Raw genomic sequence first — 13,989 nt, forward strand, 5'->3', positions numbered from 1 at the left:
ATGTTGGCTTTTTCCAGATTTCTTGTGCTGCAAAGTTCAGAGATACAGCTGAGTGTCAACATTTTACAAGGAGCTGAGAGCTGCAGGGGAACTTAAGTTTAGTGCTGCTGATGCAGAGTTTGCTTGTTCTGTTAATAGCACAACAGGTAGTGTACTTGCTTTTGATGCAGAAGGCTGTGAGTTCTTCTCCCACAGTACGTAGATGTATTGCTGAAACTGTACTGTGTTGTAAAGGGGGGTGGATGCTGTAGCCTGTTTTGGCGAAGGTATCAAGTAGTAACTATGAACCTGTTATCAGTTTACCATCCATTCCCTATTGCAGTGTATCATTGTTTTTAATGCAACATAGGCAATTTATTCCTCAAGGGCAACAGGCACATTATTTGTAGATGAAACCATGAAATATAAAGTTGTTTGCTAGCAGCAGCCTCTTCATTAGTTACAGATTTCTCTAATGTGGAATTATGTAGATGGCTTTTTTTACTAGTTCAGATATTCTGCATATTTACTGCTACTGGTGGACTGTAGAAGTTTGAGTAGACATTTTATGATGGAAGGTGTATCAAAGAGCATGTGTATGTTTCATGTGCAAGGGGCCTATGATTTGAAAACAGCCCAAAGTTAATCTTTATCTGCCACAGGCAAAATGTATTTTCTTTGAATGTGGGTTTCAATGCTGTTTCAATAAATGTGAGTTTCAAGGGCAGAGAAGTTTTAATGCTAAGTCTAGTTTTATTGTGAGACTGCATTGCTTTGTTTAGCAGATATTTATTGGTGTTCATGCTGTAAAATGCAAAATAAAACTTTTTCTGGCAAATCATTTAGGAATGAAGTCACTAAATAATGACCGACATTAAGTTTCAGACGTCATAATCTTCAGAAAAATGCATGCTAAAGCAAAACCTGATGTTCTAGCAACTGTCTTAAGTTTATACAAGGTCAATTTTTTGTACTGTTTGTATGTTCCCCAATATATTTGGCCTTGTCCAGATTTCCTGCATTAAGAGGTTGAGAGGTATCTCTGCAAAATAGCAATTTTGGAAGAAAACATGGAGGGTTTACTTTACTTTTATAAATAACTGTAATGATCCGAGTTATACATTACTTTTATTTCAGAAATGCGTGTAGATTCTCTAATTTTGTCAGCTGCTCTAAGTTAACTGTGCTCATATTAAAATGGTATCCCTCCTTTGACAGGTTCCCAGCTGTATTGTCTGGCAATTTTATATTTTTGCATCACATTTTTGGTCCGTTTTCATAAAATTGCAGTTTTCTGGCAAATTAGTGGCAAATTGTTAAAGACTGAAGTTAGAAAATAATGCAGACATTTCAGTTTCAGATTTCATACCTTTCAGAAAATTCGTATTGATGCAAGACCTACTACTATTCTATTATCTTTCTAAGTTTATAAGAGCAATATTTAAAAAAAAATGTCCTTATTTTTGGGCCTTTGCCTCAGTTTTATTTATGAGTTTGTTGCTGTAAGAGGTTGAGAGGTTTTGTGTGTGTGTGTGTGTGGTAGGTAGCATACCTCTCAACTGTTCACATTTTGCAGAATGTCCAGATTTTTGCCCCATATTTTTTGTCTGTTCCTCATAAATTTTGTGATTTTCTAGAAAATCATTGAAGGCTGAAGTTGCTAAGTAATGACAGACATTTGAGCTTCAGACTTCATGTCCTTTAGAAAAATTCATACTAGCACAAATCCTGTTATTCTAGCAACTTTCTAAGTTCACGAGAACATTATCTAATATCTGTCCCTGTTTATTTTAGGCTTTGTCCATATTTCTTGCACTAAGAGGTAGGTAGGGGTGTGTGTGTGAATGAAACATCCTAGTTAGTGGTAGCAGGTGGTTAGTAATTTACTCAAGCTCAAAACCTGTACCTTAGTTACAGAAAACAAAAGCATAAAGTCTCTACCCCAACTACCATGCTGCATTTTTCAAAGAACTGACATTTCAGGTTAATTTTCAATTCAAGGAACCGAGTTTGAGTGAATTTATATTATATTACTGAAGAGGCATTACAGCGAATGCCTCTTCATCGATACTAAAAGAACGAACCGTGAATTACGAGAATGGCCGTAGCTTGGCTGGGGAGGGGGGTAGCAGTTTGAGAGCTGTCAGTACAAGTTTGAAAATCCTAGCTACACCCCTGCTCTCAAGACATCTGCAACAACTGGAAAGGCCGCAGAAATACCTCACTAAAAGAATCACAGGCTTAAAGCAGATGCCCTACGCTGACTGCCTTAAAAAACTCCAGCTATACTCTGTCGCATATCTTCTACTCAGAGGCAATCTCTGCTTAACATGCAAGGCCATGTCAAACCCAGAGCTGTTGGACATGCTACACTTAAAGAAATCCCAATCCCTCAGAGCCACACGCTCCAGGGATCTAAACCTTGTCATCACAATAAACAAAACATGCTGGAGGGATAGGTTCCTGACCCAGAGACTCCCCAGACTCTGGAATAGATTGCCCGTACATGTCAAGCAGAGTGCCTCTTTGGCCCTCTTCAAAAGGAACCTTGATGACTGGATGGGAGAAAGGAAATTCACCCCGGGGATCACGTCAGTTGCCCTGCTAGACAAGGGTGCAGGGAAGTAAATAGTGTGGGAAGAAATAACCAGGGAATTGTTATGGCTAGGCTTGTATAGGCCCTAGGGCTGATAGCCTAGTACCAACCTATGAACCTATGAACCTATAAGATAGGTAGGAGTACGGAATTGTAATTTAGTTATACTAATTAGAAGTAAGTATAGTAGTTTAAGTACTTCAATAAAGTGAGGTATTAGAAGAGGATAAGCAGGTTAAGTGATTTAGTGCTTAAAAGGGAGGTATTAAAAGTTGAAAAAGGATGTTAGGAGAATCTATGACCCCAATGAGGAGCAGGACAAAGCCAGGAGACAGACAGGAAGCCCTTTAGTAATGGTCTGAAAAGATGAAGGTGTGAGGTAGACCTTACTGATACAGGGATTTTATTTCAAGTTCTAGCTACATTTGTAGATGGTAAGCAGTTGTTTATCATTTGACCAAAGGGGACAGTTCAGTAGACAGAATTGGAGTATGTGGCTAATTGTTGGGCCAGCAAATGGGGTATAGATGATTTTGTGGGTTAAGATAAACTGGGTATAAGATAGGTGCTGAGGAAATTTGAGGCAGATAAGTGTTTTAGTGCTAAACAGCAGAGGATTTGGTAAAGTTTTTTGCAAGCAAATCTAGCAACGCTATTGTAGCCTTGTTCAAGTTTAGAACTAAGTGAGGGTTATAGGTTGGTCAAATGGAGGATAACCTTCTGATGCCTCAAGCATTTAGGTACTTACAGGTCAAGATCTACCTTAGAGGGTTTGTGGATCCTACTTGATGTATTTTAGAGATAGAAGACTTGGACTGGCAGCTCACAGTAGCAGCCATGGTTACACTTAGGTTAAATGATGTTAGTTTAAAAAGTGTTTTACATTTGAGGTCTCTAATGTAAAGTAAGGAACCTTAAAGTTATGTTTGTTTGAATCATGGTTTGATTGATCAATTTAAAATCATGTGACTTTTACATGACTGAAAAGATGTTTTACTGAGAAGAATATTCTTATGAAGTTATGTGAAAATGGAATGAAACATACTCAAGTTAATTAATATAACATTGTGGTATGTATTTTTTTTTTAATTAATTGTGCCAGTCTTTCCACAAAGAAAACAAGAAAAAAACACAGACAGAAAGAGATTTTCATTGAATATTTGCCTTATACTAAAACATTTCCAGTTCTCACTTGATCAAAGATGTAGTCAAATGTTGGTCTTCTCTCTGGCAGTTCACTCCAGCACTGCTTCATTAACTGGATACATTCCATAGGGGCCTGGTCCACCGATACTGAGGGACGGCAAAGAGGAGGTGGCTTTCGGACTTTCTTAATAATTTCTGCAAAAAAAAAAAAAAAAGAGTTGCAGTATTAAATAACTGAATTAGTACTATTTCTGTCTCACACTCTGTTCATCTGTTTTACTGATTATCAAGTGAATCTCCACTATACAGGACTTGTGTAGTCAATTAATTTAGCAGTATCATTTATCTCAAACAAGAGAAAATGAAAGGCTACTGGTACATTTGAATATGGTGCCCAGCTTAGGGACAGGAAAAACATCTGATGCTATTTGCAGCGTATAGTGAAAGAGATGACTTAGTGAATCCCATTGGAAATCCACAAGGAGAACATCAATGTAGCTTCAACATGTTGTCTCTACTAAGTGAAAGTAGGAAGAGAAACATTCTGTGGCCTCAATGGGTAAAAAATGTACTGGCACTCTGAAAGCTGGATGTTCAACTTCAAAGTTGGCTCACTTCTGAAACCTGTGTAAGCTAAGACATAGCTTATTTGGGGAAATTTTGGTGCAAGGTATATAATGAAAGACTGCTAGAGACCTGGGGTAGATTGGAAGAGTAGACACCCCCCCCCCCGCTTAGTAAAAGTGTCAGATTCTTCACTTCACTGAGTCAGACCAACAAGTTGCTTTACATGCCTCAAAAAATAAATGCACATTGTACAGGCTTCCTTATGATAATAACATCTTAAGTTTTAATATTCAAAGCAGCCAATCATTTTCAATGTGTTTTAACTCATTTTTCTTTGCCACTGTAAGACCTGAGCTGGCTGAGAACTATAGTCAGTTGTATTATTCCTAATATTTTTTTTTTGACCTTACAAGCCTTACACAACCTGGGTTATATCTAGATCTCTTGGTTTCAAACATTTTGGCTAGTATTTCAAGTCATTAGGTGATAGGCTGATCAATGCAATAAGGGCATGCTTGGAATGTTCTACCAAGCTGCTCTTTGCCAACTTGGCTCTAATCCTTTGAAATTAGCTGCCTTCCCTGATTTGGACGTGAAATAAAGGCTTCTTTTAGGATGTCTCTGAAGTACAATCTCTTTTGGAGAGTCAACTTAAATCCTACACTGGAATCTGTTTTTAGTTTTAAGTTTTCTTTATCATTAATTAATAGTATTATATTGCTTACTCCAGTTTGGCATATTTATTCATTGTTTGCCTTGTAAACATATGATACTGTCAGTGCCGATGCTAGGTTATTTTGCGCCCTAGGCAAAACTTAATGTGCCCCCAAAACAGCCAGCCCACTGCAGATTTCATTTTCTGCTATGATCTGGTTGACCCTGCCAAACTCCAAGGGAGGATGTTATAATAAACAAAATGTCAAGTATAAAGCAAAAAAGGAAATAATTGAACAAGAAATAACTCCTGGATATTCGACATTGTGCGCTGAAGTAACAAACATATAGAACAAATATTGGATCTTTATATTAAAATTAAAATGATTACTGTACAATCCCAAGCCAATGTTACACTGTAGCTTCTTCTCCTCTTCAAAAGTTATAGTTTTTCCTTCTTTTTTCCTGTTTTCCAGTTAGGGAAGTCAGTTTCTATGTAGTTGCACTGATTTTACTACAGTTCATTGTGCAACATAGGAAAAAAGCTGCACTTAAACACATACAGACATGATGAGTACGAAGTTCTTTGTAATGAAATTGCTGCAGACTTCTAATATAAGCAAAACTGTTCTGCTGTTCCCGAAAATAACCAGTAAGTATGCATGTCAATAACTGCCTTATTTTCTTTCATTATGCAAACTTTATTTTATTGCAGTGGATTAAGTTTATAAAACTAGAGCTCACAGACACTATAAACCAAATGTTTTACACGGGGAACTCTACTAAGTACCAGCACCTGTTCACTCACTGGTAGCAACATGCAAAGAAGTCTGTGTACCTACCTGCCACCAGGCATGACAGAGGACAAGGTATCCTTTTACATCCCTTAAAGCCTTCAGACAGTATGTCACCAAACATAGATGCATGAGTTGGGGGGGGGGGCTGTCACCCCCCTCACTGCTTCCATCTGCTGCAACTTTCCATGTAACCCAGTTCTAGTGCAAGAGATTCATACCAGTCCACACAGCTGCTCTGTGCCACACAGCACCAATCCATAAAATGCAGAGAAGAAGGTAAGGCTCAGTCAGAAGTTAGCAAGGATGAGCAGTATGTATCCTGTTGCAGGGGTGTATAATAGTTTGCCAGGTTCACTGGTGTCCCTTACCTCATGGAATGCTCATACTGGTTTAGAACTCCGTCACTTAACCCTCCATGCTGCAGCTGCTATGAATGCCTAATTCACCTTAATGGTGGCACCAGCCCTGCACACACACACACACACACACACACACACACACACACACACACACACACACACACACACACACACACACACACACACACACACACACACACACACACACACACACACACACACACACACACACACACACACACACACACACACACACACACACAGACACCTCTCTCCAAACATACCTTGCTACCGTCTCTGATTTTCAGGGGCAGCATCCCTGATTTTGACTCAAATTTTAGCTCTGTCCCTTTTAATCTCTCATAAAACTAGTGACTCTCAGAGAAAAGGTGGTCATTACACTTAATAAATGACAATAGAGTTATAGACTTCTTTTACTTCACACGTACATGCTTAAAATCTGATATTAGTATGTGTTTAAATGCCAAAGCAGCATATCAATCAACTTCTTTAAAGAGTCAACGACAAACGCAAAAATAATGTACGTGGGATTCTGAAAATCTGGGATGGTTTAAAATGCTTTTTTAATTGGCTTAAATGGTTAATAGAACAACTTATTTTCATTAGCATACAGTTTCTGAAGATTAAGTATGAAACTCTAGTTTCTGGAATTATTAATGTACTATAATCCTCTCTCATGTACCAGATGTCGTACATTTTGCGAGGGCAGGTTAAGAAATATATCTGCAAAATAAGGGACTCTTGATAGCAATGCAATGGTTTGTATATGGTCGATTCTTTGTGGATTATTCAAAATGCAAGTGTCAAAATTGTACTACATCAACAAACTCCTGTATAAGCGAGCGGCACAAGAGATTTATATGATGTATTCTGTAAGGTAGTGCAAAACTGCATTTTTTACTCCTTAAATTTTAGCCATCTTATTGTTAAACTTGCATCCAACTGTTACTTTAGAAATGCAGAGAATTTTAAAAGCTTAACCTGCATGTGGTCTGATGGCCTGTGGATGTTTGCACGTTTTGTCACTGTGTGGAAAGGACCAGAACAGCCTGTAGAGAAAGCCGCAAACTTTCCTCGTAGGCATCTTCATGTGTTTCTAATCCCTTTACAAGCTGGTACACAAAAACTAGAGCGCATTCCCTTTATGTAGACATGCTGCAGAATTGCTATTTTAATTGGATGAGATTAAGTTAATCTCGTACTGGTTTAGAATTCCATCACTTAACCCTTCATGCTGCAGCTACTGCTGCAATCAAGAGATGTCCCTGTGGTCCTAAAGAGTCTCTGTCAGTTTTTAACTCCCCAGATGGAGCAGTCATTTGTGAAATGTGCCCCACTCGGGTGACATCGGTGATGCTGTGGAACATCCCTCACTACATTTAACTAAATTAGAGAGGTATTACGTACCACCCAGCTGTGCCCCATCAGGATCTGTGCCCAAGGCAAATAAATAATTCACCTTAATGGTGGCACTAGCCCTGGGTACTGTAAATTCTTTTTATTTTGCATAGTGGCTATTTTATTTAAGCATTACACTGCTTTAAATAAATAAACAAGTAGCGAAAATGCCTTGTACTCCAGTTTGCTTTTGGCTAGAGTGGGACTGTCAGCTAATCAATACCACTTCAGTTAAAACCAGCAATGTCACAACTCATTTGATGGCACACCACTCTCTTGGAGAAAGACAGTAGCATAATGTAACCACAAACATGCAAAGGACAAAAAGTAGGTTTTAAACTCTCTTATGATATAAAATGGCACATAATTTAACTTTCATAGCAGTACTACTTTTTACTGCACATAGAAAGCTAGTCATTTTAATGGGACATTACTATAGACAAAAATACTGCACCCAAGCCAGGTATGAATCAAATAATAGATAAAAAATACAATAAAACTACACTGCATCTCCAATATAAGGAAAGGAGAACACTTACATATTTGCAAAGGTGTCCACTAGGAAATGCACCAATGTGCCTTCATGATTTCACTCAAACATGTGTCTTCTTCCTAGTTTGAAATACAGTTTCAGCAGTAAGCTAGCAACATTGGGCCTACAATAATGTGAGAATCTTTTTGACCATAGAATGGGGGCAATGAGTACACAGATTAGCAGGAAAAGGGGATCAGAAAGCAAAAGAACATACAGTCAGAGAATATAAGAATGGGAGTAGGGTAGGAAGGGTGTAAGGGAAAGACAAGGGGTAGTAAGAGGGGCATATCAGCAAACATAAAAAAAGAGGCAAAAACTAATGGGGAGGTGTTGAAACACTTAAGGGAGGTAGTAGAATTATAGACAAAGACAAAGGGAGGACATTGGTGATGGAAAGGATCAGACAAAAAACAGGGGAGGGAGATAACAAGAAGGAAAGGGAACATCAGAAAGGCAGGGCACATCCTTCTATACCACACGGACTGTACAATAGCTATAGACAAGTCAGTCAGCACCATGACCACCCTTCACACTAGATCCCACCTGTGGTGGTGATGAGAGGGAAAGCAACAATGAGCCTCTTTATAATCATTAGAGAACCCTTTCAAGGCAGCTGATGTTGATTTTCAGCCACAGGCCACCCCCATATCAACTCCCAGTGGATGACATGCTGCACAGCCCTGGCAGTGCCACTTGGGGAACAAGGCACTTCCTTCCAGTGAACGACCACCAGGGGCTACAAGGGAGCTGTCCTGCCTGCTTTCCACTGCCCCTAGTGGAGAAGCAGGTCTACAGCCAGGTAGAGTGTTTGTGGGGATGGCTGTGTGACAGGCAGCTGCTGCAGAAATTTCTATCATAAATGGAGAAAATTAAAAACAAATTAAAAAACAAAATAAAACAAAGGATAGTGACAAAGGATGGGAGGAAAGAGAGAAACACAATCTTCACATGTATATATGTGTCAGATATTTATTTATGAAATTTAAAAAAATCAAACATCTATACGATGCACAAGTTATAATGAATATATAATGATATGTAACAAGCTACGGCCCAAATTCTCAATATTAGAGATCTATGCTATGATGACTTGGCAGTACTGAAATAACACAACTATCATCCCATGTTGCGTGTGTGTATGTGTGTTCAGATGTTCTGTTGGACATGTGGGTAACAGCAGTGTTGTGTATACAAAGTGATGGTTTCTGTGTAGAGCTCTTTGTATCATATACCGATCAGACCACTGTTGTACACAGGCCTAACTGCAAACAGTTCAGGCTATACATTTCCTGTGTCCTGTTGTCTTACTTTTGCATGTATTGGGACCATTGCTACCAGTGCAATGCTCTATACATCACTTTACTGAAATCTATTTACTTTTAAAGTAAAGATGTACCCCAAACTTAGGTTGGGATTACAACTTTTCATAGAGGCTCCCCTAAAATAGTGTATGTACCCAATCTCTGTGAATGCTAGCATGTTTCTTGGAAATCAGTAACTTGCATGAGGTACCCACAGCTATAGCAAATAGCATGGAAGGCACTCTGTATGTGATTAATAGCATGTCTGTGTATCACAGCACTGCCTTCACATGGAAGGCACTCTGCATGTGATTAATAGCATGTCTGTGTATCACAGCACTTCCTTCACATGGAAGGCACTCTGTATGTGATTAATAGCATGTCTGTGAATCACAGCACTGCCTTCACATGGAAGGCACTCTGTATGTGATTAATAGCATGTCTGTGTATGTGATCTTGATGCCTAAGTGATAACATTTTCCTCATCATAGACAAAGGAAATTTAAAAAAAAACAGTATTTGTTGGCCTCACAACAGCCTTTTACTTTATCAACACCAACTCCTCCTCTCTCTCTTCAGAACACTGGCATTAGTAACATATCCATCACTTGGTTCCAAGACTTCTTGTTGAACAGATTCTTGACAGTCAAACTACACTCTCCCTTCTCTCAGCCAGCACCTGTTACAATAAGACTACCCTAGGGTACTATCACAGTTCCTCTTCTCTTGTCTTCTCTATTTTCATGAACAAACTACCTCATGCCCTTCCTACTATAGAACTTATCCTCTATTCTGATGACATGTAAATCTTTAGGTCCAGCCATAACCACTCTACAATCAAAACACAACTACAAAAGAAAGCGTAACTCCATCAATTCATGGCTCATTAACCAGAAACTAAGACTTAACCCTATAAAAACAAAAAGCATGCTATTTGGCACACCCAAAAACTTGAAAAAATCACCAAAATAACTCAATATCACCACCTTTTATTGCGCACCAACTGAAACAACCATCTCCTTCAAATATCTTGGTTTGCAGTGAGACAAATTACTAACATTCAATACCCATATAGAAAAATTGATGGCAAAAATTAACTCACTTGTCTTTTGAGCCAGGAAAATCTCACTCACCTATCAAAACCAGCCATGACAGCTATAGGCAAAGTAGTCCTTCTGGCCCAGTTTGAATATGAACAACCCAAGCAGCCACAGCCTCTAAGAAAAACTGTTCCACACTAAAACTATCAAAAACAAAATGTGTCACTTCTTGACTAACTCACCCTCCTGCAAACTCCATTGTTTCACTCTCAAAAAAGCCAAATAGCTCCCCGTGCAGCCCAGACTACACCTACTACTGTTCTGTCTCATCCTCAAACTTCTCCATCCTACCTTATTCCTTCTGCAAACTGCCAAACGTTATGCTAAACATTCACGCACTACAACCTCCAATGCTTCTCGTCATTCCCAATTCCAACCTGACAAACCAGGCTACACTGCACCAACCACTCTTTTTCTGTCATTCCTCCAAAATATAGGACTCTCTCTGTCCCACCTAAAGGAATTACAATCCCCCTTCCCCACCTTCAGAGCTGAACTTAAAATTTCCTCCACACCAAATCAAACTGTACTTGCTAAACAGCAGCCCATTTACCTTGGGGCCTCGCAGCCTGTAGCCTTCCTCTTTCCTAGCTAGTAACACCTCCTAACTCCCCTACCATCCCCTGCCCTGACTCTCATTACCCCACGGCATTTCCACCATAATTCAAGCCTGAAATATAATCAACTAAACTGTAAAATATTCATTGGTCATAATTGTTGCTATGTCTACTAATTGCTGTTGTACCAGTTTTGTTACTTTTGCTACTTTCTGTTCTGTTTTTAAAATGTACAGCTTACTGCCTCTCTGTTCTCTTTCTTTTCTTCTTAATGAATTATTTCACCTGAGTAGTACCTGCAAATGGTCAGTCTTGATCAGTGTAACACTCCGGTAAACAAATGTTAAATAATGTTGTTGTGTCTTTTGGCTTTTCCCGGTTAGGGGTCGCCACAGCGGAACTCCGGTCCGTTAATGATTGGCAGTAGATTTTTACGTGCTGAGTTGCCGGCCCTGATGCACAACCTTCAACAAAGGTACTCCCATTCACGCATGTCTCCACACAGAAGACGCTCTAGCTGAGAATCGAACAGGACAACATCTTACTGTAACAAATGTTAAATAATAATAAAATAAAATATGCACTTATTCCACCTGAAAAAATATTGAGCTGAATCTGTGGCAAGAGATGCTTAATATGTTAAAGAGCTTAAATGGTGTAGGGCGTATAGGTCAAAGTTATAAGCAGTTAGCAAAAGTAGAACATCTAGTAATATATCCATCCATGAATATGAAGCAAAACAACAAACAAGTGAGGCATGACTTTAATGTAACAATAGTACATCATTAGTACTCTATATGTAATGTCTAGTTTCACTGTTTTCTGTTATTCTTTGTCAGGGTGGGGCCTTGGGTACTTTAAACCCCAAACACCACCTTTTGGCATGCTACTTAAGGTTGGTGGAGATGTTATGGGGGAGTGGAAGGAACTAGGTCCCTCTAGAAAGAAACACAGGAAACAGACTTGGTATAAACTAAGATACAGTTGTAGTGTGCCCAGGCTTAAGTAGCATTCCCAGGACAGATGTATGCAAGCTCACTACATACTCCTACTGCTGCACATTTGTGCCAAAAGAGCTAAGATAAAATTAAGCAGTTCAGGGGGCAGGCTGAGCTCACTAAACATTTAAGAAAACAGAGAAAAAGTATTTTTGCAAGTCCTGAAGACTGACAAAATGATGACAGCATTGACTTCAGATACACTGAAAACTGTACACTTGGCCTACATGGTGGGATTCTTGTAATTAGCTACATGAGGTAAGTTACAACTAAGTGTAAGTAGTATCACTTTAGTGCCCAATTGTCAGATAGGAAAGGTAGCAGGGAAGGGGGTTATAAGCAGGATACCAGCCCTGTAGGATACAGGGAAATACACACCATGCTTACAGAATACCAGGACATGCACTAAAACATATTCTCAGTTTAAATAACCCTACATCATTGCACGCAGAGCATGAGGACAGAGGAACTGCTATAGGACATAGAAATAAAAATCCACACAACACTCTTCAATCTCCTGTCATGCAATGGGGAGGTTTGGATTAATTCTGTGGGAGCCAGGAGTGATTCCTGACACCTGACACTGAGAACAGGGACCAGTGGAAATTGGTGGACTATTCTACAGGGCTGAAACTGGGATTTTATTTTTTAAATAAATTCATTCAGTGTGAGTAGCTCTCTTTGGTAAGTGAATGATCTGACAAGACTAAGTGAGTCATAAATGTAACTGCATTAATAAAACATGGGTCTGGCTTCTTAGTACAGAGAAATTTCTGGTGGCAAGCACTATCCCCCCTCCCTTTTTTTTACATAAAATGCTTTGTGGCTCTTACTGTAGCTGACCACTACAGCTACAGCAGTTCAGCAGCCATACATCAGTTTTTATGACTTTAAAAGAGGGTACTGAGAAACTGCACATAAAAAAGCAACGCAGTCTCACTGCAACAGCACACTGAGCAAGAGAGGGCCGTGCTGCAGTAGACTGGTCTGTCAAGTCATGACATCATATGATGGTACAGAGTGGATCCACATAGAGTGATAGCAATTAGTAAGCCAACTGTTGAAATCAAGTGTCTTTGTTTGAAACTGTAGCATCATTCACAAGTTACTGCTCATGTGTCTGATCTGCCTCAGACACATGCGTATAGAGCTGAACTCTATCTCTCAGTATCTCCTACAGGGTAGGGAATCTAAGCTCATTCACCTCAAAGTAGGTGACAAGAGCAGAATAGTCATACTTGGGATGAAGTCTCCTAAGGGCTCTGGTAATTTCTCAAAGACAGGTGGCTATGACCCAATGCGCCTGCTGAGTGGAGCCTCACTCAACTCAAATGTAGAGTCACCTGTTACTAATCCATTACCATGTATGGCTACAGCCATTGGAATCAAGGAGATTTTCTTCAGTTTAAGATGAAGATGTTTTATGTCCAGTAGTGTTATGTTGCTGAGGTGTATTCAGATGAGGTCCTGGCAGCTTAGCAAATGATATTTATTTATTTATTTTATTTTACATTTGTTGACTGGGATAGTCCGACTGGATACTTGTCCATTTTCAGCGGAGGCCCATGAGAAACACTCCAAAGGTACATATACAATCATTACAATGTCATATAGAACAGGAGTAATCATAACATAATACAAATATAATGCATTTTATAGTCTAGTTAAATTTATGCAAATATACCACATTTTATGGTACAGTTAAATTTGTACAGTCTAACAATCTTCTAAACTGGCTTAACAAAGATATTTGAGTACCACTTACAGACATAGGATTGGTACACCAGTATGCATAATGATTTAGTCAGGCTTGGAGCAGGAACATATCCATTGAGACTTGAAATACACTTTGAGAGCTATTTTAAATTGAGATAGGGTGGTATCCAGGGTAATGTTAGCAAGAAGGTAATTCCAAATGTTGCCAGCAGAGTTGGTGAACAGGGAGTCACCAGCTGAGTTGTTGGATTTGATGGTTTGCACT

At 39.2% G+C, this 13,989-nt stretch overlaps 1 protein-coding gene across 1 annotated transcript in view; it reads right to left on the reverse strand.

Annotated features, from left to right (window-relative positions):
• GUCY2D (guanylate cyclase 2D, retinal) overlaps positions 1 to 13,989 on the reverse strand; it is a 1,710,150-nt gene that overhangs the window by 728,941 nt on the left and 967,220 nt on the right. The window contains exon 11 of the mRNA XM_044076324.1: positions 3,768 to 3,916. Coding sequence (XP_043932259.1) covers positions 3,768 to 3,916 — 149 coding nt within the window. The remainder of the gene's footprint in view (positions 1 to 3,767; positions 3,917 to 13,989) is intronic.

The sequence above is a fragment of the Protopterus annectens genome, chromosome 7.part0, assembly GCF_019279795.1.
Source record: "Protopterus annectens isolate FY-2018-M chromosome 7.part0, PAN1.0, whole genome shotgun sequence".
In the NCBI taxonomy this organism is placed as follows: Eukaryota; Metazoa; Chordata; order Ceratodontiformes; family Protopteridae; genus Protopterus; species Protopterus annectens.